Here is a 25,448-nt window from a genome sequence, read left to right as displayed (position 1 = left end):
GTAAAATACTATGTTAACTGTGAAAAGAAGATGTTCCAAATTGAAAAGAGATTAAGCTAGATTTAGATTATGCCTCTTCTCCTAATGAGATAAAATATATAAAGGTTTTACATCTGTTAATTGGGTCTTACTTTACATTGCTTATAGTTGACTAGAATGTACCCTTTTTAAAGAAAAACATGATCTGTGAAATGGTAAGATGGCTAAAAAGAATACCTGATGAAGACATTTTGGGTGAAAAGCTTTGTGAAAAAGGACAATGTTTAATGTTATTTTAGACAAGTCCTATTGTATATTGGGCTCTAGGTTTTACATACAAATATAGATAGTAAGTAAACAAAATATACAATTAATCTAATACTTCCCTACTATGATACATAACAGACTTCATATCAAGTTAGTCATCTTTCTAAATATTCTAGTTCTTCTATTAATATTTGCTTTATTAGGCATGACCATAAGGCAACATTCTGATTTTGCAAAAGACCCAAGTATATACAATAAATGAGCTGTGTCTTTTCCCTTTAGGGAATAGCACAGTAAATCCACACCTTAATTATTGTGATATTTTACAGTTCAAATAATTTTTGAAACTCCTAACTAGGATCTATTTTCAGAGTTGTAAAGTAATTGTTTTAATCCAAACAAAGTCTGATTATGATGCATATGACTTACGTACTTTGGAAACTGACTTAGATAATATAAGATTCCCAAAAATATTTGAGAACCATCAACTGTAGTGGTGGGAAAATCTAAAAACAGCACTACTACAGAAGGCAGTTTTCTAAGATGAGGATAATGTGTAAATATCCAAACTGGTCTATGCCAACCACTTTAAAGCTCTCCATCTTTCTTGGAATCCTCAATCTTCCAAGTCTTTTTCTGTAATGACACTAGTTTAGTTCAGCCCATATTGAGAAAATATGGAACCTTCCCACTCCTCCCCCCTAAACTCCATTTGTGAAATTTACATTTAAAAGTATCCATTTGGGGAATAATAATACCTCTAAAATACAGGCTTATTGCTCTGGGCCTACAAAAGGCTTTCATAAATCTCATCTCATTACATACTACCTTTCACTCTTGTGAGGAAGGTAGCACCATTTCCTTATTATAAATTAGTAACTGAGATTCAAAAAGGGCAAAGAGATTAGTTATCCATGATTACAAAGATATTGCATAGGCAATAGGGGATCTGAATTAGTTTGGTTTTACAACAAATTTTATTTTTACCACTGTTAACAGACAATGTCAATTTGTGCCTATAATATAAATACTTGTTCACATAGCTTCTGTGTAGCTGAGATACTAGAAAGCATAGCTACTATTAATATTTACTGTTCACATCTTAATTACACTTAAGAAAGAGAAGCATTTCTATCAAAACTCTGGAATCAAAAGTTATACATCTTTGGGAAAGAACAACTGGAGCATCTTTTTAGTTTTCTGTTGTGTCACCCTACTTATATTCTTGAATATTTGTTGATTTTTGGCAAAGCTCATCAACACGATTAATAATAACTTACAAACAAGGAGTCTATTAGGACTGCCCCAAGTTCTAAAACAGTGAGGCTTCTGTTGCTATGGGATTTTTGGTTTTCACTCCTCTATTAAAACTTTATTTCTGGGGGCACCTGGCTGTCTCAGTCAATAGAATATGTGACTCTTGATCTCAGGGCCATGAGTTCAAGCCCTATGATGGGCACAGAGATTACTTTTTAAAGAAATGTTTTTAAAAATTAAAACTTTATCTCTAGTATAAGAAATGCCACTTATAGCTACTTTCCTTAAAAAGAGTAAATGCAGACTCAGGAACATCTAAGTAGAGCTATCCATTTCATACTTGCTAACATAAAAGAATAAATTTTAATGGAACAGAATAGAGAACCCAGAAGTGGACCCTCAACTTTATGGTCAAATAATATTCGATAAAGGAGGAAAGACTATCCATTGGAAGAAAGACAGTCTCTTCAATAAATGATGCTGGGAAAATTGGACATCCACATGCAGAAAAATGAAACTAGACCACTCTCTTGCACCATACACAAAGATAAACTCAAAATGGATGAAAGACCTAAATGTGAGACAAGATTCCATCAAAATCCTAGAGGAGAACACAGGCAACACCCTTTTTGAACTCGGCCACAGTAACTTCTTGCAAGATACATCCACGAAGGCAAGAAAAACAAAAGCAAAAATGAACTATTGGGACTTCATCAAGATAAGAAGCTTTTGCACAGCAAAGGATACAGTCAACAAAACTAAAAGACAACCTGCAGAATGGGAGAAGGTATTTGCAAATGACCTTTATCAGATCTGTATCAATGATAAATGATCTGTATCAGATAAAGGGCTAGTTTCCAAGATCTATAAAGAAGTTATTAAACTCAACACCAAAGAAACAAACAATCCAATCATGAAATGGGCAAAAGACATGAAGAGAAATCTCACAGAGGAAGACATAGACATGGCCAACATGCACATGAGAAAATGCTCCGCATCACTTGCCATCAGGGAAATACAAATCAAAACCACAATGAGATACCACCTCACACCAGTGAGAATGGGGAAAATTAACAAGGCAGGAAACCACAAATGTTGGAGAGGATGTGGAGAAAAGGGAACCCTCTTACACTGTTGGTGGGAATGTGAACTGGTGCAGCCAATCTGGAAAACTGGGTGGAGGTTCCTCAAAGAGTTAAAAATAGACCTGCCCTAGGACCCAGCAATTGCACTGCTGGGGATTTACCCCAAAGATACAGATGCAGTGAAACGCCGGACACCTGCACCCCGATGTTTATAGCAGCAATGTCCACAATAGCCAAACTGTGGAAGGAGCCTCGGTGTCCTTCGAAAGATGAATGGATAAAGAAGATGTGCTCTATATATACAATGGAATATTCCTCAGCCATTAGAAACGACAAATACCCACCATTTGCTTCAACATGGATGGAACTGGAGGGTATTATGCTGAGTGAAGTAAGTCAATCGGAGAAGGACAAACATTATATGTTCTCATTCATTTGGGGAATATAAATAATAGTGAAAGGGAATATAAGGGAAGGGAGAAGAAATGTGTGGGAAATATCAGAAAGGGAGACAGAACATAAAGACTCCTAACTCTGGGAAACGAACTAGGGGTGGTGGAAGGGGAGGAGGGCAGGGGGTGGGGGTGAATGGGTGACGGGCACTGGGGGGGGGGCACTTGACAGAATGAGCACTGGGTGTTATTCTGTATGTTGGTAAATTGAACACCAATAAAAAATAAATTAAAAAAAGAATAAATTTTAAAATGTTAGTACTATCAGGTAATATTTCCTGAATGCCTAAGAATGCTGACATATGAAAATAGGAGTAATGCCTAGACAAAGAGTTGACCCAAATTATGAAACTGTGCCATCTACTATGTAAAAAGTATTCATTTTTTATTGGACAAATGCCACTGAAACTCATTTGGGGTCTTGGAGGACGAAGCCGGAAACAGAAGAGGGACTGAGAAATCAGCCCTGTGAGGAAATGAAGCCATGTACCCTGAAGGAGGTAAGGCTGGAAGAAGATTGGATGACCATCTTGAAATGCATGAAAGGACAGTGTATACATAGTGCTAAATTATCATCCATCACTAAGAAAACAATGAGTCACTCAAGTCCAGGTAAGGAGGGTGCCCTGAGGTGGTTTAAGAGCCAAGTTCTAAGCTGCAGGGATAATCCAAAGCTCCTCCTTTAAAAAGGCTCCTGTGTCAGGTAACATGCCTGCACACTACAGTAAAGGAAGGTGTTCAGGAAGTCAAACCTCTGGCTTTGCTACTTTGTGTGACAAGGAACATAGGGGAACAAATTACTTTTGCTCCTTCAAGACGGAGGCACTGTCACCTGGATGGTCTAAAGGAAACAAGGGGCAGGAGTAGAGCACCTGGCCTTCCCCCTGGGTACCGCCATCATCCGGAAAAGCAGGTAAAATTGAGGAAGGACAGATTGATTTATTGAAACAGAGTAATTAATGTTATGTGTAACTCGACATTTGCATTATGAAAGCTTTTAAAATTTTTTAAGAGTGTTTAAAGGCCCTATCAGAGAAAAAAAGACATTGGGAGCTGGTGCTAAGGAATACAATACAATCTTTCTACACAGATTTTTCAAGTAGCAAACAGTATTTCTAGAATAACCAGCTGGTGTGGTGGGTCCTTATAATGCTAGAATTCTATGAGGAATTGTCAATGTTTGTTTTCCAACTTAAATGACTACATTTTAACAGTGCTATTAATTGAAAACAAAGGCAACAGTATGAACATCAAGGACCAGATTACACATCATCCGAATATTAATGATTACTGCCAAGTAGGAAAATTTAGTTACTGATGTTTTGGAGGGATTTACATAAAAGAAATAAAAAGCATTCAAAATCAGGATATACCAACAAAATTACTAAAATATGACTAAATCTACTTTTGAAATTCCAGTGGGTAATCACCATACATATGCACAGTAGAAATAAAACAAAAAATCTAATCATGAACACTCAAGCAATCAAATGCCTGGGCACAGAAAGCAAAAAATTGTGGCATAACCTGAGGTGTAAGGAGTAGGGTCATTATGTATGGAAATCAGAATCCAGTACAATTTATTAGTGTACTGAAACTTGGAAAGTATCCAATTCCATGCAAACACTAACCAAAGCAGATCAGATGGAAGCCAATATGTTTTCTATGCCTGAGAAATGCAAGGTTTTTACAATGTGGACTAATAAGAGAGTGTTACAGGTTTTTTTGTTTTGCTTTGTTGTAGGAAGAGAGATGCCAGTCCCCTTTCTGAATTTGAAGAATTGTAGACTCTCCTGTTAGAAATGTATATAGTCCCAAGATTCTGGGTTAGAATAAGGCATTCCTAACCCTCTCAAAACCATTCAGTTGGGAATCTCTCCCTTTAAAAACTGGAGGACAGCAGGCAAACAATGGCTCTACACTAAAAACATCTCCGGAAGAGTTAAGGATAGGAGAGGCAGGGGCCGTGGAGGGAGTGTGGAGATAACCGCAGCATTTGTTGAGTATATACTATACCCCAGCACTGTCCAACAGAAATACAATGTGAGCTACACATGTAAATTTAGTAGCCACATTAAAAAGCAAAAAGAAACTGGTGAAATACTAGTATTTTATGTAACCTCGAACAGCCAAAATACTACCATTCCAACACTTAAATCTACGTAAAATTCATTAATCAGCCAGCAAAACATTTCAGGTGCTAAATTTTCAAACTGTAGTGTGTACTGTGTACTTACACCACGTTTTGGGGAGTCTAGTCACACTGCTTTATCGGGGACACGGGACTTGTGCTGAAACCAGCTGAGGCCTCAGCAGACCCAGACAGGTGGTCACTCTCGTATCTCAGTTTGGATGGGCCGCCTGTGCCTCGTGGCGACAGCACCGGACTACTACCAGGCACGGCACCAAGATCATTTCACTTAATATTCATCACACACCCAAGAAATGGATACTGTTAAGGTTCCAAAGAACAGAGGGAGGAGAAACAGGCAGCGGCGAAGCATCTCACCCAAAGACAACCACCAACGAGGGCCACGGTGTAGGGCAATCTAGTGGTGAGCCTCGGGTGTACGAAAGGGGAATGTTAAGATAAGAGACAAGGAGCGCAGACAGGAGATGAGAAAGTTCCAGAAAGGGAGCGGAGGGAACAAGCGAGGGGGAAAAGAGGCCTTCGCTTAAGAAGGCCAAAAAAGACGGGGAGAAAGGGAAGAAGGGGTAAGACAGAGGAGGCGCCTGTAAAGCTGAGCGCACGGGCCTGGGAGTCCGAAAACCTGGGGGGCGGGGAGGAGAACTTCACTGCACGGCGGCGGCGAGCTGCACGGTTTTCGCCGCTGCGTGAGTTTTGCCTTTTAGCAGCCAGGGGGACGGACAGACAGCTGTCACCCCCGTGTCACACGGGAGGTAGCTGCAGAGGCAGAATCTGGCCCCGAGGGCCGCCCCCGAGTCTCAGCGCCCCGAGGCCGGGCGGGGCGGGGCCGGGCCGGGCCGGGCCGGGGCCAGGGTCCGGGAGGAGGCCGGGGAGGAGGAGGAGGAGGAGGAGGAGGAGGAGGAGGAGGAGGAGGCCGAGGCCGCGGCCGCCGCCGCCGCCGCGAGGGCCGCCCGGCCTACCTGTGCAGCGGCGGCAGGTCCTGCGCGTCGCTGGCCGGGTCGGGCGTGTTGGGGATCACCCCCAGGATGGTGCTCTGCAGCGAGGTGCCCTTGAGCAGGCGGCTCCGCACCAGCTGCAGGTTGCGGGCCGAGTCCACGCTGGTGCGCATGGTGGAGCCGGGCAGCAGCACGCCCTCGTTGGTCAGCAGCAGCGGGAGGCGTCTAGGGATCTGGATGGGGCTCACCGACGACATGGCGACAGCTGTTCGCGCCGGGGGAGCGTCGGAGAGCAGGACAGCGGGCTCCGCTCCACCCGAGCGGCGCCGTCCGAGCGCCCAGCCGCCGGCGCGCCCGCCCCCACTTCCGGCCCCGCGCTACGGCCCGCCCCCGGGCTCAAACCCCGCAGCTTCGCGCTGCCCCCTCGCGGCCCCGCCCGGCAAAGCGCGAGCGTTCCCACGCAGGTGCCCCAGCGCGGCGGGCGGCGGGCGGCGGCCCGGGCCTGCTCTTCCCCTTCCTCCCGAGGCCCAGCCGCAGGCCTCTCCCCTGTGTCGAGGCTGCAGAGAGGATCAACCTGCGTGAAATAGCTTTCATCTTTCATTCGAATTGATTTTACATTCACAAAAATGTTGCAAGAAGAAAAAAAAAAGTTCGATTACAAAAACCAGGAATTAACCTCACTATTATTTATTTAACCTGTGGACCTTGCACAGATTCTTGCCAGTGTTCTCACTAATGTCCTCTTTTTCTCTGGTCCACGATCCCACTTCATATCTAGTTGTGATGTCTCCTCCATTATATAGGTATATTTAAATACGTGTACTTTTTTTTTTTTTAATTTAAAGAGTTTTAGGTAGTTTATCATGAGGGACAGAGAGAGACAAAGACCTAAGCAGAGGGAGAAGCAGGCTCCATGCAAGGAGCCCATAAGGGACTCTGTTGCGGACCCGGGATCACGCCCTGAGCCCAAGGCAGATGCTCAACGGCTGAGCCATGCAGGCGTCCCTAAATCTGTGTACTTTTTAAAGAGTATCCATCAGTGTGTTCTTCTGTAGAATATCCCTCAGTTTGAGTTTATCTGATGTTTTCTCGGGATCGACATTAAACTTTTTTTTTTTTTTTTTACAAAAAGACTATACAGGGCAGCCAGGGTGGCTCAGCGGTTGAGCACCTGCCTTTGGCCCAGGGTGTGATCCTAGAGACCCAGGATAGAGTCCCACGTCAGGCTCCCTCCATGGAGCCTACTTCTCCCTCTGCCTGTGTCTCTGCCTCTCTGTGTCTCTCATGAATAAATAAATAAAATCTTAAAAAAAAAAAAGACCGTACAGAAGCGATGTGGCTTTCTTTATGATATGTGATGGTTGAAATGTATTATTAATGGTGGCTTTGACCTCGATTACCTGGTAAAGGAGGTATCTCTGCCAGGTTTCCTCACTGTAATTTAATAATTTTCTTTATATAATAACTATATTGTACAGACTTAATATTATGTTCATTAATTGGAATTCACGTTTCCCTTATTTACTCAATATTTTATGTTAGTAAGGGTTCATGGACTTTTTAATGGGTTATAACACAATAATATTGTGTGTTTCGTCATTGATTTGTTTTAGATTTGTCATTAAGAGCTTCTTCACATGGGTATTTCACTTGGGTTGGGCTATATGTTGAAGGTGGAAAATTTTTCCTGACTCTGAAGTCCAGTAGTGCTCTCAGAATCCAAGAGGGAATGGAAAGTCCATTCAAATCAACAAGCATGGGCAGCCCCAGTGGCTCAGTGGTTTGGCACCTGCCTTCAGCTCAGGGCATGATCCTGGAAACCCAGGATCAAGTCCCACATCGGGCTCCCTGCATGGAGCCTGCTTCTCCTCTGCCTGTGTCTCTGCCTCTCTCTCTCTGTGTCTGTCATGAATAAATAAATAAAATCTTTTTAAAAAATAAATAAATAAACCTGGTGTTTACATGGCACCCTTTGTCATGACAGGTTTCAAAGAACATTAAAAAAAACACACACACAAAAATCAACAAGCATTCACTGAGGGGCTGCTAAGTACAAGGCCCTGAGCTAATTGTGGAGGGGTAACTAGTATAGCATAAGATAAGATCTTACCCTTGGCCAGGGGGAGGGCCCTGTAGACAGCTGAGTCTGATGCAGGGCAGGTGGAACTGTATGTTTCTGTGTGTGTGGCAGATAAGGGAGAAGAAAAAGCAGGTATGCAAGCTGCTGTGGTGCAGACAGAAAGGCAGGAATATGGATGCTCCTGCCTAAAGCTCTTTCTCTGACATTATCCCACCTTCTTTCATTCATTACACAATATTTGTGGAATACCTGCTGTGTACTGGATATTATTTTAGCTGCTGGGGATATGTCAGTGAACTAAATAGGCAAGGTTACTGCTTTCATGGAGTTGAACTTCTAGGGAGGGAAGCAAATAATAAGGAAGGAGAGTAATTTTGGATCATGGTTAAGTCCTTTAAATGGTCAGAGAAGGGTTCACTGGACAGATGACATGTGAATTAGGCCCTGTTTATGAAGAGGCAGCAGTGCAAAGTTCAGGGGGCGGGTGCCCAGTGGGTGCTGTTCCAGGCCAAAGAAGCAACAGCTGCAAAGATTTAATGGCTGGAACAAATTTTGGATTTTTGAGGAAAGTGCTCCTGGAATTCAGTGAGAGTCAAGTCTGGTGGTATGGATGAGATGAGTGAGGTGGGCAGGGTCAGGTATAGATGGCTATGTAAGAGGTGAGAAGTTAGGGTAAGGAGTCTGTAAGAAGTTTTACTCTAAGCGTGATGCAAGCCATTGGCGGTTGCAAGTTGCAGAATAACATTTCTGGTTTATGTATTTTGTTTGTTTGTTTTAAAGATTTATTTATTTATTTATTCATGAGAGGCAGAGACATAGAAAGACGGAGAAGCAGGCTCCTCACAGGAAGCCCGATGTGGGACTCGATCCCCCGACCCAGGATCACGCCCTAAGCCCATGACAAATGCTCAACCTCTGAGCCACCCAGGTGTCCCTGGTTTATGTTTTCAAGAGACTATTTTGGTTGCTGTGTGGAGAATGGAATATAATGGTTTAAGATTAAAAGCAGGGAAACCAGTTATGAGGTGGTGACAGTTGTGCAGGCAAGAGATAATGAGGACTTAGATTGGAATTTATGTTTGACTGTAGCTTCAATGGAATATGCTGATGGATTGGACATGATGAAAGAAGGAAAAATGGTTGTCAAGGATATCTCCTAGATTGGGGCCTGAGCCACCAGGCCTAGAGACAAGTTGAGCTGAAGATCCTGGATACAGTAGCAAGCTCTGGACTGTTTCTCTGGATGTGCATTGAGGCATTGAGTACCCTGCCCTGTGGTAGGCTCTGGAGTGATTAAAAAAAAAAAAAAAAGCATGGCCCAGGTCCGCAAAAGCTTACCTTTTCATTGAGGTCTCTCCAAGTGCAAGAGGGAGAGGCCCAATTTTTTGAGGCTTCTTGTGTTTTAACAAAGAAATTAAAAAACATCTTAGAAACTTTGTGATGTCTGTGTGTGTGTTTTTTAAAGATTTTATTTATTTATTCATGAGAGATATGGATAGATAGAGAGAGGCACAGACAGAGGCAGAGGGAGAAGCAGGCTCCTTGTGAGGAGCCTGATGCAGAGCTTGATCCCAGGACCCTGGGATCACGACCTGAGCTGAAGGCAGATGCTCAACCACTGATCCACCCAGGGGCCCACTTTGTGATATATTTTAAAACATTTATGTTTAGTGCTTTTAACCTACGGACATATGCTCCTGTTTCCACAACAGCAATCACAACAAACTAAATTGGTATTCTAGTCACTTAATAATTGCCAGATTTATGTTTTTAAATACACACTGCACTAAGGAAGCTGTGCTGTGGGAAAGGATCCATGTTTAAATTGCCTGCTTGAGGGATCCCTCGGTGGCTCAGTGGTTTAGCACCTTCCTTCAGCCCAGGGCATGATCCTGGAGACCTGGGTTAGAGTCCCACATCAGGCTCCCTGCATGGAGCCTGCTTCTCCCTCTGCCTGTGTCTCTGCCTCTCTCTCTCTCTCTCTCTCTCTCTCTGTATGTCTCTCTTGAATAGATAAAATCTTTTTAAAAAATAAATTACCTGCTTGATGAACACATTCTTTTAATCCTGTGTCTGTACATCTGTGATAGGATGTGTCAGCCCACCTAGGAAAGCATCAAAAATCTACGTGTGAAGTCTTTAGAGACCCAATGGCTTTCCTGGCTTCTTCTTTGATAGGCTTTGCATCTGCATCATTTATTTATCTATCACATATTTATTGAGCATCTACTGTGTGCCGAGTGCTACTCTAGATTCACAGATACATCAAAGAACAAGACAAACTAGGTCCCCGGTTTCAAAGAGCTGACATTCTAGTGAGGTAGGCCAAAAATGAATAAGCCAAGAAAGAAAGAAATGGCCATTTGAGAAAGTGGTAAATAAAGAAAATAAAGCAGGAAACTACATAGAAGGTGATAGAAAGAGGAGTGCAATGTTCAGTAGGGAAGTCTGGGAAGGTTACTCCCAGGAGATGAGACCCGAATGGTGAGAATGGACTAGCTCCATGAGGAGCTGGCAGGAAAATGTCTTTGGCAGAGCTTAGGACTAGCACAAAGATCAAGATGGGAAGGAGCTTCCCAGTTCCTGAAACAGAGAAGGCCTGGCATTGGGATGTGGGAATTCAGCCATCAGGAAGATGCCAGTGATGGCCTCCAAAGACTATTGAAACTAGCAGAAGGAAATGGACCTCTGAACCAGGAAAGTTGAATAGCACAGGGTGTGAATCGACTGGAAGGGAGAGGTACAGAAGTAAGGTCTAATCACCTAAACCTCTTCAGGGTCTGGCTTGCAGGTGTCTCTGCCCCTTGCCCTGAGTACTCTTCTTACCCTCTGGTAGACCTTCTGGCCTGAGACACTACATCCTGCTGGATAAGGAGTAAGCACAATAAGGAAGTAAGTCAGCACCCCAAGACAGCCCTTGCCGCAGGTTACCTTGCTGCAGTGCACCCCCACGCCCCTCCGGCTCCTGTTCCTAGACTGTTTGGTCATATGCAAATAGCCTATATCTAAACCAAGTTTATAATCAAGACTTTTTCCACCCCCAGGGGTGGGAAGAACACAGCTGGAAGCATCCCTTTCCTCTGTTTTATTCCCGTCATAGCCTGGTCCTCAACCTGACCGCAGTGATGGTCTTGCCACTAATCAGAGTGAATAAAATTCCACTCTGGTTCTTCCCAAGAGGAAGTTAGGAGGCCAGGGGACTTCTCAAGGAGGGAATTCCCCTGGCCAGTCAAGGAAGCAGAAGTGGGCCTCATTGCTTGGAAGGTGGCCTGTGCTGATGTGTGGCTGGGTTCCAGTTATCATGAGATGCGCCATTCGTGTTCTGAAAACATTATGCATTTTTGCATTTTCTTAATTTCCATTTGGTTTGCTTTTCCCTGTTGTTAGTTTCTTGGACAAATGCCATATAAACAAGGGTCACACCTTTGAAACCCTCACTGCATCTCTCTGCAGGGGTGTCAAAATAAATTAGGTTGGCAAATCAGCCCGAGCTGAAAGGCAAGAGATCATCTGACTTCTTTATTTGGTGTCTAAGAACATGGGCGTCCTCCCCTATCTTCTGGTTAACGAAGAGAAGATAAATGTTCTTGTATAAACATTTAAAACTCTGTATAATCCAGTCATCTAGGGGATGCCTGTGTGGCTCAGTGGTTGAGTGTCTGCTTTTGGCTCCAGTTGCGATCCCGGGGACCTGGGATCGAGTCCCACATTGGCTCCCCACAGGAAGCCTGCTTCTCCCTCTGCCGACATCTCTGCCTCTCTCTCTGTGTCTCTCATGAATAAATAGATAAAATCTTTAAAAAAAAAATCCAGTCATCTAAATCATTCCTTTAAGTTACCCTCAGTAAAGGATCAGTCTCAGAGCTGCCACCTGGCAGAGGAAGAGTCAAAGTCCCGGGCACAGTGTCCTCTGCTCCTTAGCTTTTCCAAATGATGTCTTTTGTGTGCCTGGTCACTGCCAGCGCTGCTGTCCTTGGAGGGTCTGGTATAGGCCTTCACGTAATGCGTTTCTGCTTGCCTGTAGCCTGGTGGTGTTCCAGGCCTCTGCGGGCCCCATACTCTGCTCTCAAGACCTTTCTATGGTTCTCATTTATTTGCAGTGTGGTTAGTCCACTAAGCCCCCTCAGCAGAGTTTTGAGCTATTTCTTGTTCCCCTCTGCATCAAGGGAGCCAGGAAATCTAACCCACAGACCCAGCCAGCATTAACTTAGGGGTGAATTGGAAAAAGATATCCCTGGTGGGAGAAGGATTTGGAAGACACTGTTTCCAGGTGGATCTGCATTGGTCTGCTGGAGCCTGTTTCTACTGGTTCAGGAGAATGAACTGTCATGTTTCAAGAATTCTGAGAGCCCAGTTGTTCAACACAAACATTATTAAAATTAAATTATATAAACTTGCCATTAAATATATCAAAGATGAAGGTAATCTTCAAAATATATCACTTTAATTATTTTACTGCATGTTACAATTATTTACGTTTTGGAACTACTTATATCTATTGCATCTGTATGGTGGAACTACTACAGAATGATGTAGCACTATCTCTCTTCCCAACTTCATATTCAGTGGTCATGTTGGTAGCTTAAAATCAGCCATGGTGGGAATATTTACACCGCAAAGGAAAAAAAGAAAAAAAATTTAAAAGACTTATAAGACACGCCTGGGTGGCTCAGCGGTTAAGCATCTGCCTTCGGCTCAGGGGGTGATCCTGGGGTTCTGGGATCGAGTCCCACATCGGGCTCCCTGCATGGAGCCTGCTTCTCCCTCTGCCTATGTCTCTGCCTCTCTCTCTCTGTGTCTCTCATGAATAAATGAATAAAATCTTTTAAGAAATAAAAAGGCTTATTAGCTGGGGCTTTTTTTAAATTATTATTTTGTTGATTGTCTAGGCAGAAGAAATAAATTCAGGAAATGCTAATAATGCAGGTTAAATCTATAAGCATGTGGTGCCTGAAGCCCTTACATTGTGAAGAGCACAAGGGAATGAGGAAGTATTGTTTCAGTATTTGCAAACTATTGAGGTCATTAACAAATGAGTGAAGATCCAACCAACATACATCTTTGATGTCTCATTTTCCTCTTATTTATTAAAGTAAAGCAAAATGTCAAGCAGCCTTCATGTTGGAACTACACTCGGTCACCAAATGCATTAGTAGGTTAGTTAGACATCTGCCAGCACACAGGAGATGGAACCGCTTGCCAGGTACACACAGTTTGTAATCTAGAATTTGTTGGCCTCCACTTTCTGCCCCTGCCATTACCTCTGCTGGGAACCTTTGTGTAGTGAATAAACTGTACTGCAGTACGCTATGGTCCTAGCCCTAGGGACTTCTATTGAGTCATGCCAGTTTTACTCTATTGTGTCTGTCCTAGACTACTTCCTGGCAGCCAACAACCTGGTTTCTTCCCAGAGTCTTAAACAAATAGTATGTGACATTCTCTCTCTTTCTTCTTTTCTGCATACCTGAAAGATTCACTTTTTTTTAAGAAAAATTTTTATTCAAATTCAATTTAATTAACGTATACTGTATAATTAATTTCAGAGGTAGAATTCCATGACTCATCAGTTGCATATAACACCCAGTGCTCATCACATCAAGTGCCCTCCTTAACGCCCATCACCCAGTTATCCCCTCCCTTCCCCTCTCCCAGCGACCCTGTTTGTTTCCTAGAATTAAGAGTCTCTTACCCTTTGCCTCCTTCTGTTTTCATTTTATTTTATTTTTCCTTCCCTTCCCCTAAGTTGATCTGTTTTGTTTCTTAAATTCCACATGAGTGAAATCATATAGTATTTGTCTTTCTCTGACTTATTTCGTTTTCACTTTGACCATCATGTGGCTGGTAAGGCTCGCAGCCTGATGCCCTGGCTTGCATTCTCTATACCAGAATTTCAGAAACCGAGTCCACCACTTGTGATTGTGATTTGCTGAAAGGAAGTGGGATGGAAAGGAATGGGATGAAGTCATCTGGAGAATCTTCTCCGAAGACTGGTTCGTCTGCAAGTTTATTTGCTTGAAGCGCAATCCAATATTTGAACATCAAGAGCCGTATCTGAACACCAGGACTGACTACATAATTTGTGGGGCCCGGTGCAAAATGAAAATGTGGGCTCCTTGTTAAAAATTATTAATAATTTCAAGATGGTGATAGCAGGCTCTTAATCAAGCCAGGGCCTTTCTGCATTCAAGGCTCTGGGAGGCACAGGTCATATTCCATGGTGCTGGTCCTGTTGTATACTCTTTTTCCATTCCTTCAGAAATATCCCTAATTACTGTCCCCTTTCCCGACTCAGGGACACAGATGCTCTGGGCGTGAGTCACATTCAAAGAGGCAAAAATGAAAAGCATTTTAAGATATTTTTAAAATACCTTGGGTTCTTTAAATTTCCTAAATTGTGTCCAGCTCTACTCTCTGAGTCTGTGAAAACTAAGAGAATGGCAAAACTGAATTTCTTTCATGTATTTATCCATTCATTTATCATTTATTTATTGAGCACCTCTTATCCTCCTAGGACTGTCCCCAGCTCCAACGATTCAATAGTGAGCAAAACAGACATGTTTTTGTCCTTGTGAGGCTCTCTATTTAGAGCAGGAAATGAACTCTAAACAAATAATGATTCCATGAATATATAATTACAAACTGGGATGAGAGAAGAAGCATGATATCATGAGCAGGCCTAGCCCAAGTTATAGGGATGACATTGAGTGATTAGAGATGTTTTCCCTGAGTGAACTTGATCAGAGGCCTGAGTAAATATTTAGAAAGGGGGAGCCAAGCCCATTCCAAGCAGAGGGAAGAGCAGGAGCCTAGACATGGCCTACCCTTCTGTATGACCCCAGCACACTCCCTGCAGGAGAATATCCCTCTCTCCTGACTGCTCAGGGTTGAATCTAAGCTGCTCTAAACTGCTGCCTTTTCAGATTCTCTGATTCTTGGAAACGGAGGATTGGCAAGACAGCTGAAAATGACCAAGAAGAGGGTGCACTGGGTACCCAGATCTTCTGGTGGTCTCGTGAATCTCGGCATGGACATGAGCAATGACATGGTTTCAGGGCTTAGCTACGTAAGTTGGTCACCTTTGCATCAAAATACCAGGAAGCTAAATTGACAGGGTATTCTCAATGGTTACAAATTAGATCAGAAAATTTTGTGTCATATTATTCAACCTTGATTTCTTTTAATGGATCCCGGGCTTCTACAATTAGATGTATCATATGCCCTGGTCGTGACACATCTTCACAGTCGGTCTATCTATCATCGATCAATTATCTATTACTTATTTATCTATGTATTTACTTATAATAGTACAATAAACACCTCTAAACCCATCACCAACTTAACAACTCGAACCTTGCTATTGGCCCTCCCCTCAATTCACTCCCCAACTTCCCTACCTGAAGTAACTACTTTCCTAAATCTTTTCTTATCAATCCCTTACTATGCTTTTAAGGTAGTATTATTTATTCTATATGAAGTTCTAGATAATATTTTTAAAAATTTTAGTTGTTTCCCGCTTTACTAAAAGGGTTGCATGTAATGTTTGGGGGTTACTTTCTTACTTATTGATTTCTTTTTAGTAGGTTTACCTTCAGAGGGTGACTTGGTCTTTCATTCTGTGGGTGACTAACTGTAGCTCCCTTTATTCTTGTCTATAGTGTGTATCATAGATAAGAACCTGGGGAGGTGGAGTGGCCTGCCCAGAGTCACCCAGTGAACATAGGCAGAACCAAGGCTGGGCCCCAGTTGTTCTGACTCTTGGCCCACTGCTTATTCCCTACCCCGCAACCTTTCTTTTGTTTATTTTCTAATTGAGATATAATTGGCATAAAACATGTTAGTTTCAGGTTGTACCACATAATGATTCAATATTTGTGTAAAGTGTGAAAGAGTTACTACAACATAACATCCATCACCTCTTATAGTTATAAGTCTTTTTCTTGTGATGGGAAATTTTAAGATAAACTCTTAGCAGTTTTCAAGCCTACAACACAGCGTTATTAACTATAGTTGCCATGCTGTGCATTAATTACAGCCCCATGACACTTATTTCATAACTGGAAGTCTGTACCTTTTGACCTCCTTTGCCCATTTCACCCACTCCCCACCCCCACATCTGGCAACCACTAATCTGTTCCCTGAGTACTTCTTTACTGTTGTCATTGTGTTTAGGTTCCACATATAAGTGAGATCATACAGTGCTTGTCTTTTTCTGTCTGACTCTAGGAAATCAGGATATATAAAGCTTGATTTGGGAAGATCCATTGTCCTTGGGTGGCTGGTCTAACCCTCCAAGATAGTATTTATGAGGTCGGAAAACTGATGCTCTTTCATTTTTTCTTTCCCAAGAATACTTATACTGTAGGAGATGGCTTGTGGAGCCGGCAGGTGAAGAAGCCTGAAGCACCAGCGACAGTCCTCCCTTGGGAGAAATACAATGCTGCCTGGAGAACCATGATTCCCTTCCGTCCCAAGCCAAAGTGAGTTCTGATGGGGAGCTGAGGGGCAGCACCCATTAAGGCAATGTTCCTCAGTCCTGAACACCTAGATCCCTCTCAAAGATGTATCCACATGTCTCCACACAGTCATGTCACCCACTACAGTCACATACCTCCAGAGCAGCCCAAGGACATCAGGGAGGCAGAGTCAGCTCATTCACTCCCTTGTTCATTCATTCCTTCCTTCATTCATCCATCCATCCAACAAGGGTTCATTGAGCACCTACATATGCCAGACACTGTGCTAGATAGACCTCAGGGGAACAGTGGTAAGCAAGACAGATGTGATCCTTGCTCATCATAGACCACACACTGGGGAGAAAGACAATAAGCAAGTAAACTCCTAACCAAACATGGTTACAAGCAGCTTGAAGATGTATTATGAAAAAGTGTGGGGGTGCAAAGAGACAGTGAAACAGCGACAACTGGTAGCTTCTTGGTATGTAAGCTGGGCCCTGGAGGATAAACAAGACTTTAGTAGGCCAAAGTAAAGGGCAGAGGGAATAGCATGTGCAAAGACCCGGCCTTGAGGTGGGAAGAACACAACATGACATGTTCAGGAATGGCAGAGGCCAGTGTCACTGGAGTCATGTGTGATAATGGGCGTGGCATGAGACAAGAGGGCCACAAGTCTCCACAGGGCACATTAGGTATGTTAGTCTTTATTCTAAGAGAAATGGGGAGCTGTTGAAAGGGTCAATTGCCCAATGGTGTGACCCTTAAACTTTAAGGAAATTCAATGTATCCTTTTCCAGTATACATAGCTGAAAATAACCATCCCCAAATGTCTGACTTATAAAACCTTGCTCTCAGGGTCCTGCACAGAATCATGTACATATTCATTTATTCATTGTATATGGACAAGACCTTAATATTCTTCTAGGCTGATTCTTTAGTGTTTTGTCACCAGGACTCCATTGTTTTTGTTTTGTTTTGTTTTAAAGATTTTATTTATTTATTCATAAGAAACACAAAGAAAGAGAAGCAGAGACATAGACAGAGGGAGAGGCATTGGGGACCCCGATGTGTGACTAGATCCTGAACCCTGGGATCACAGCCAGAGCCAAAGGCAGACACTCAACCACTGAGCCACCCAGGAGCTCCAGGACTCTGTTTTCTATTTACAATCCTCTCTTTTCTCTCACATGTTTGCTAAGATTTTATCTATCAATGGCCTGCAGTTGTTTTCCTATTTTTAAAAAAACTTGAGCTCCCATCACATTGTTCCCACTAGATTGTCCTCATCTCCATAGAGAATAAGAACCTGGGTACTTAGTGCTCCTAGGCAGCCTCATCTAGAGAAACATTCTGCTTCTGTCCAGCCTTCAGCGTAGCGGTACCTGCTCAAAGATTCTTGCCCTTTCTCTGCAATCACTCATGGTTTCTCATATCTGGCAATACCTGGTACCGATCCCTACCCTTCCTTCAGTTCCTTCTCTCTCCAGCCCTGTCCAAAATGCACAGCTGCGGGGGCAGTGTGCAGGCAGTGGGGCGGAGAAGGGGTATGAATGAAGAAGAGCCCATTGTCCAAAACAAAACAAAAACATGCTGTGTGTTTGGCATTTTTGTCTTCTCGTCTTTCTCCCCAAGTCTCCTTTTTAACTGAATTTTCTTCAGATTGAAACAGATAGCATTAAAGGCAACTTTGAAAAAAAAGTAGATATTATACACAATGCCAACAACATCTCCATCCAGTTATTATTTCATGTTTGTGAATCATTTCCAGGGATATGATCTTATCATCCTTATTTCCTCTTAATTCCATTCTTACTGTTTTTGTAAAAATTACATAAGCAAAATATAGAAAAAATGAAACAGTGAGAATTTCTTTTCCTGTACCTTTACCAATTCTAATCCCTTTGTCAATCACTATTAATAATTTGATATCAATGTATCCATATGTACAGATATAAATTTTTATATATAAAAACATAAATGCATATATACATATAATACAAAAATATATACAGGGGCACCTGGGTGGCTCAGTCGGTGAAGCATCTGCCTTCAGCTCAGGTCATGATCCTGGTGTCCTGGGGTTAAGCCTCACATCCTTGGACTGTGCGCTCAGTGGGGCGTCTGCTTCTCTCTCTCCCTCTTTCCCTACCCCCACTTGTGCTTTCTCTCTTACATGCTCTCTCTCCCTCTCAAATAAATAAACAAAATCTTAAAAAAAAATAATGACAACTACATGACCTGTGACTTCTCTGCTAGGTTTCCTGCCCCACAGCCCATGGATGATGCTGGCCTGTTCTCCTACCTCACGATGTCATGGCTCACCCCCTTCATGATCCAGGGTGTACGGAGACGCTTGAATGAGAACACCATCCCCCAGCTGTCAGTACATGATGCCTCAGACAAAAATGCTAAAAGGTAAAGTCATATCGGGTAAGCCACCAGATTGGTTAAAGGCCATGTCTTGCAGGATAGGTGACCAGAGATGCTGAAGAGTAGCAAGCAGCGCCCGTCTTTAGACAAAGAGTATTGGCTCTTCTTTGGTACCAAGAAGCCTCACTGTAGTTCATGAACATCCCGAAATGGCACACATATTTTATATATTAGGCTAGAGACTTTTGTCTGGAGCAAGAATTCATGTCTTTAATCAGATTTACCTAAGTCATCACTAACTAGTTGTGTGATTAAGTTTCCTCACAGGGATTAAATGGGGGTAAAATGAATGAGTGATTTCAAATGTCTTATATTCATGTTCCTACCTCTAGCTACTTCATGAGATGCCAGGTAGAGAATGGCATTTTCCAAAAGTCTTCCAGAAAATGGTAGTCCCATAAGACATTTCCTGAAAAGAGCATTCATTGGTTAAGGAAGTTTGTGAAATGTGGCGTACTATTGCCAGGTCTCAGATTTGTTTACAAAGCAAATTAGTGGACTTAGGGCACTGAGAAAACAGAAACTGGTTCAATTTTGACTCACTGTTTCTCAGAATTATTCAGTAAAAGGAAAAAATAATGTTTTCAAGGAGCACCTACCCCTGCCAGATATTGATCAGAATCTCACTGACTAGCAGCTATGATGTCAGACAAATCACTTTACCCTTACAGAGACCCTGTGTCCTTATGTATAAAATAATGGATCATAAAATTGATCTCATGGTCTCTCACAGGATTGTTTTAAGAATCAAAGGAGAGGATAAATTCAGTTTAAAGCACATGGGAAAATGCCTGGTGCATAATAGGCACCAGTTAGGTGTTTGGTTGTTCTTCTCTGACCATTGTGAGTACAGGGTTTCCTGATTTATGTCTATTAGAGTGCACTGATTCTGCCATTTTTAAAAAGATTGTATTTATTTATTCATGAGAGTCACACAGAAAGAGGCAGAGACACAGGCAGAGGGAGAAGCAGGTTCCCTGTGGGGAGCCCCATGTGGGACTAGATCCAGGACCCTGGGATCACGACCTGAGCCAAAGGCTGATGTTCAACCACCGAGCTAACCAGTCATCCCAATTCTGCCATTTTTATTCTATGACTCAGTATGTCTGTCTACCAATACTTTTACTGTCACAACACATTCGGATGTTTATTTGAAAAAAAAAAAACAATGATCTGTGTGTTCACCCCTTTAGAAGGCTTCTTTCTCTGTGTTCCCCATTGAGCAAGCAGAGTTCTGGGGTACATCTTCCCTAGCTCTTCAGAAAAACTGCTGTTACTTCCCGGATGATTTGTTGACAAGCTGCCAGCCGTCCTCCTCACTACCACTGTCATCAGCCCAGCAGCAGAATCACCATTATCAGCACCATCATCTTCAGTATGACTATCATAATTCTCCGTAGTTTTCATTTTGGTCTATAGTCACAGAGCATTTCCCCATCCGTCGCCTCCTTTGACCATCACAAGGAAATAGGGCACATGCTTTTCCCCTGCTTTACACATGAAGAGACTGAGGACTGAGAGAAGTAAAATGTAGTTCCCAGAGTTATATAGCTAATGAACTTTTTGGAGGCAAAGTGTGAAGGCAAGTCTTTTGAACCTGGTAATCATGGCCAGAAATGGATATGGTTGCTAGGAGAGCTGAGGGTAGGCTACAGGACACATGAACTTACTGAGTCAAAGTTGAACCAACCCTAGAGCTTTTTGTCTCTGTGTATTGGGCCATATGTGGAGATAGAGCTGGAACAAGGAGAGGTGGCCCCATAGTTTGGCCCAAATAATATTACCCATAAGCAATACAATCCTCTAACACATACAGGTGTCATGGGGACATTTCTGCTTTATTGACCTAAGGCCCAGACCACCCCCTCCTCCATCCCCACAAGTTATCTGGCCCACACTGATGAGTATGGGATGGGGCAGTTGTTTTATAACTCAAGAAGGAAGAGGGAGCCTGGGGTTTTGATGGCAGGTTAGGGAATGTAGGACAGGAAAATTCTCGTGGTATTTGTTCCTTTCTGACTTTAGGCTGGGCATGAGTGTCCACGGCTGCAGGAGTAAAGAGCAGAAAGGGCTAGAACTGGCTGCCATGAGAGACTTGGCGGCAGAAGATGAGAACCAGAAGCTGACAGAGCCGTTTGAGAACATGCACAAGCAGAGCTGCTCTTGGGCCCTGGGCACAAACAGTGGCCCGCCATGCTCCTGCTCCATAAGGAGTGGAAGCTACAGGAAGTCCTGGAGTCCCTTGGTTTAGTCCTTGGTGTTCTCATCATGGACAGTGGTAATTGCTTTCCAGACAGTGGAACCAAACATTGTGGAGCAGGAGCCAGGAAGTAAAAGGGCACATGCCAACATGGTGACTGCAGCTGACAGATTGGATCATGGATGTGCAGGAAGCATCCAGAGCCAGATTAAGGCCCTGGAAGCCAGAAGCACCACAACGATAATTTTCAGTTACCTGCTCCTGCATCGAACATAATATAAAATTAAAAAGAAGGATAAGAGAGTTGACAAAATTCTTAATTGCTGTCATGATAACTTCTTTGATGCTTTTTTTTTTCAATTTTTTCCCCGAAGAAATGTTTTCAGTGTCCCTGTTTTGCGGATATAATATGAATAGCCTAGGCATCTTTAGCTCGAATTGGCAAAATAAGGGGACACTTTTAATTAAGTGATCCAACATTGGGGGCACCCTTTGGGGGACTTTGAAATAATTGTAGGAACTTTTTGGAGGTCAGAGTTTTAGGTTTTATGAATCTTAATTTGTGTATAAAAGCAAGGTATCATTATTCAGGGTAACAAAATAGTTGATGAGGGAAAGTTATCTTTTTTATTTATTTTTTAAAAGTAGGCATTGAGGGGAACCCTGGGTGGCTCAGCAGTTTAGCGCCTGCCTTCAGCCCAGGGCGCGATCCTGGAGTCCCAGAATCGGGTCTCACGTTGGGCTCCCTGCATGGGGCCTGCTTCTCCCTCTGCCTGTGTCTCTGCCTCTCTCTCTATGTCTATCATGAATAAATAAATAAAATCTTTAAAAATAAAAATAAAAAAATAAAAATAGGCATTGAGCCTAACCTAGCGTGGAGCCTAGCACAGGGATCAAGACCCTGGGATCAAGACCTAAGCTGAGATCAGGAGTCAGATGCTTAACTGACTGAGCTACCAGGTGCCCTGAAAATTATTTTTTTATGGAAAAATTCAAACTGTTAAAAAAAAAAGAAAAATTCAAACTGTTAAGTACAGAAGGAGTGCTAGAATTAGAAATCACTGTTTTACCAGCCCTAATGGAAGTGGATGGAATGTCATCAATGATGATGAATGAATGGCAGTGAATGAGTCAGGCTAATACATCTTAACCCACTGACACCCTGAACATTACTAATAGAGGAACACCACACATTGCAAAAGAAGTATACTATATCACCTATTAAATATTTTTGCCAGTGACCTGAATTCTGAATTTCATTACACCTCTAGATCTAGCTATGAGTTTAATAGAAAATATAAGGCACAAAAGGTTGTGTTAGACAACACCACTAGGATGCAATCAGTCAAATCCAGAATAAGGGGAATTCTATGGAATAAATGACCCAGTTTCTTCAACAAACAAACAGCAGAAAATGCAGAGAAGGAGAAGCTGTTACAGGTTAAAAAGAGATGCAAGAAGCCTATCAGATTCATCACTGAAATGCAATATAAGGACCTCGTTTGGATTTTGAGTTTGGCCAACTGATTATAAAAACATGTTTTTGACATAATTAGAGAAATTTGAATACAGACCAGGTATTAATTACCATCAAGGAATTTTATTAATATATAATTAATGTGTTATATTATATTAATATATGATTACTAGTTATTAATAATTAATAGCAATTAATTGATAACCGTTGTATGTCACTGTAGTTTTTTAAAAGGCCTTATCTGAAAGAGATACATACGGAAGCATTTGTAAATGAAATGATATATCTGGGATTTACTTGAAATACTCTATGCAAAGAGATTTCACTTGACTCAATTTTCCTCTTTTGAAGGCTCTGCCTCCTTTGGGAAGAAGAAGTCTCAAGGCACGGGATTGAAAAAGCTTCAGTGCTTCGAGTGATGATGAGATTTCAAAGAACAAGAGCTCTTTTTGATATATTTCTGGGTTGCCTCTTCTCTGTCATGAGTGTGCTAGGGCCAGTAAGTGGCTGGCTTCGTGAGGTTTGGGGGGCTCCAGGCTTTAGAGATTAGTACATTCAAGTCCATACCTGGAGTTGGGAATTACTTGTCTCAGTTGCTACACAGAAGAAGACAACATTTAGAGGTAGTAGAGCTAGTAGTAGTTAAGAGTGTGAGTTCTGCAACCATTGCTTCGGTTCAAGCCGTGGCCCTTAACTTCTGGATGACTTTGGGCAATTTGTTTAGCATCCCTGTGCCTTAGTTTCTTCAGGGAACCCCATCACACTCTTTATGATGGACCTCCTGGAAACCCTCATGATCAGAATGGATCGCATAACATTACCTACCTCTCAGCGTGAACTTAAATGAGATAGATATATAAAGCACTTAGAACATAGCCTGGCTCAGTACAAGCCCGCTGCTTCGAGAAATGGCTGGACAGCTATGGGAGTGTAGAAGGCAGAAACTAGTGGCTTCCATGTACCATGATTGAGATGAATCAACTTTATTTCCCATCTTCTAGGTCCTCAGCCTAAGGTTCTTTTTTTTGGTTTTAATTTCTCCCTTTCTTTTTCTTTCTTTCTTTCTTTCTTTCTTTCTTTCTTTCTTTCTTTCTTTCTTACTTTCTTTCTTTCTTTCTTCCTTTCTTTCTTTCTTTCTTTCTTTCTCTCTCTCTCTCCCTTCCTTCCTTCCTTCCTTCCTTCCTTCCTTCCTTCCTTCCTTCCTTTACTTCTTTCTTTCTCTTTAAGACAGAGAGAGAAAACACATGAGAAGGGGGAGGGGCAGAGGGAGAGGGAGAAACAGACTTTTGGCTGAGTACAGTGTCTGACATGGGGCTGGATCCCAAGACCCTGGGATCATGACCTGATCCAAAGGCAGATGCTTAACTGACTGAGCCACCCAGGCACCCTGTCAGCCTAAGATTCTGATTTCAGAGAGTAAGTCTCATTATCCCAGCTGGGGTCACATGCTCACTAGTTAGCCAGTAGAGTGTAGGGCACTTTGACCATCCAGCTTAAACTGCATGCAAGAAGAAAACTGGAGCACTGACTAATCCAAACTCCTGTTTCCTTCTAGATGCTGTTTATACCAAAGATCCTGGAATATTCTGAAGAGCGGTCAAGGAATATTGCCTATGGGGTGGGACTCTGCTTTGCCCTCTTTTTCTTAGAGTGCCTGAAGTCACTGAGTCTGTGCTCCTGCTGGGTCTTAAGCCAGCGCACAGGTGTCAGGTTTCGTTCCGCTGTTTTCTCCTTTGCTTTTGAGAAGCTAATACAATTCAGGTCTCTAACACACATCACCACTGGAGAGGTAAGTGCCTGGCACCTTACCGGAGGCCATACTTGCCTAGACTTCCTCCAGACATCCCTGGCTTAGGGGCCAAGGGAAGGAAGAAAGGGAGTTAAGAGAGAAAGGAAACAATTCCTAGGATGAGTGTTGATAATCATCAACAATTGCCTCTGGGGACACAAGAACGGTCAACACTAACCCAGGGAGATGCCACTTGCATTCAGAGGCTTTCGACAAAATTTATTCATTCATTCAACACATAGTTACTGAGGCCTATTCTGGACCAGACCCTGTGGTAGGCCCTGGGGATATAGCAATGAACATAAAGACACAAACCATCAGAGAAGCACCTTGGGAAGTGCATCCCCTCAGCCATCCTGGGGAGGAAGGTATGGAAGGATAGGCTGGCTCAGGGAAATCAAAGGAAAAGCAACTGCAGATCACCTCTTTGAGTGTTAATTCTTACCAGCAAAGAGGAGTACTTAGAGCTGCCTGGTTATTGTTATTGGTATATCAGTTCCCTGCTCTTTCTTCTACAACAAAACACAAATATCCAAATGTTGACAGAGAGTGGAAAAATATGCTCCAACTTATGACCCACAACCATGGGGGTATTGGAATTTAGTATATTTAATTTCATGTTCCCTATTTTTCTATTGCTTACCAGTTGCCTTGAGGAGCATGAATTACTTTTATATTGAAACAGACATTTGAATTCTTAGAAAAGACAACACTGCTCTGACCCTTTACCCTTTGTGATCTGGCATCAACAACTGTCCAATCTCACCTCCTCCCATCTCCCCTCCTTCAGCCCTATGTTGGCTTCCTCCCTTCCACCAGGCGAAGCTAAACTTCAGTCCTCAAGCACACCAGGCATTTCCACCTCCTGGCAATGTTGCTCACATTGCCCCCACCC

The 25,448-nt window shown here is 42.7% G+C and overlaps 2 protein-coding genes across 2 annotated transcripts in view; one reads left to right on the top strand and one right to left on the bottom strand.

The window, feature by feature from the left end:
• LONP2 (lon peptidase 2, peroxisomal) overlaps window positions 1-6,478 on the bottom strand; it is a 97,435-nt gene extending 90,957 nt beyond the window's left edge. Inside the window, exon 1 of the mRNA XM_055331225.1 lies at window positions 6,149-6,478. Within this exon, the coding sequence (XP_055187200.1) occupies window positions 6,149-6,381 (233 nt within the window). The 5' untranslated portion in view covers window positions 6,382-6,478. The remainder of the gene's footprint in view (window positions 1-6,148) is intronic.
• ABCC11 (ATP binding cassette subfamily C member 11) overlaps window positions 3,727-25,448 on the top strand; it is a 70,734-nt gene continuing 49,012 nt past the window's right edge. The window contains exons 1-6 of the mRNA XM_055331224.1: window positions 3,727-3,953; window positions 15,125-15,267; window positions 16,551-16,681; window positions 18,914-19,072; window positions 23,116-23,263; window positions 24,320-24,553. Coding sequence (XP_055187199.1) covers window positions 15,169-15,267; window positions 16,551-16,681; window positions 18,914-19,072; window positions 23,116-23,263; window positions 24,320-24,553 — 771 coding nt within the window. The 5' untranslated portion in view covers window positions 3,727-3,953; window positions 15,125-15,168. The remainder of the gene's footprint in view (window positions 3,954-15,124; window positions 15,268-16,550; window positions 16,682-18,913; window positions 19,073-23,115; window positions 23,264-24,319; window positions 24,554-25,448) is intronic.

This window comes from Nyctereutes procyonoides, unplaced genomic scaffold (genome assembly GCF_905146905.1).
Source record: "Nyctereutes procyonoides isolate TBG_1078 unplaced genomic scaffold, NYPRO_anot_genome, whole genome shotgun sequence".
In the NCBI taxonomy this organism is placed as follows: domain Eukaryota; kingdom Metazoa; phylum Chordata; class Mammalia; order Carnivora; family Canidae; genus Nyctereutes; species Nyctereutes procyonoides.
Note: the sequence above shows the minus strand (reverse complement) of the source record. Positions and strands in the feature narration are given on the sequence as shown.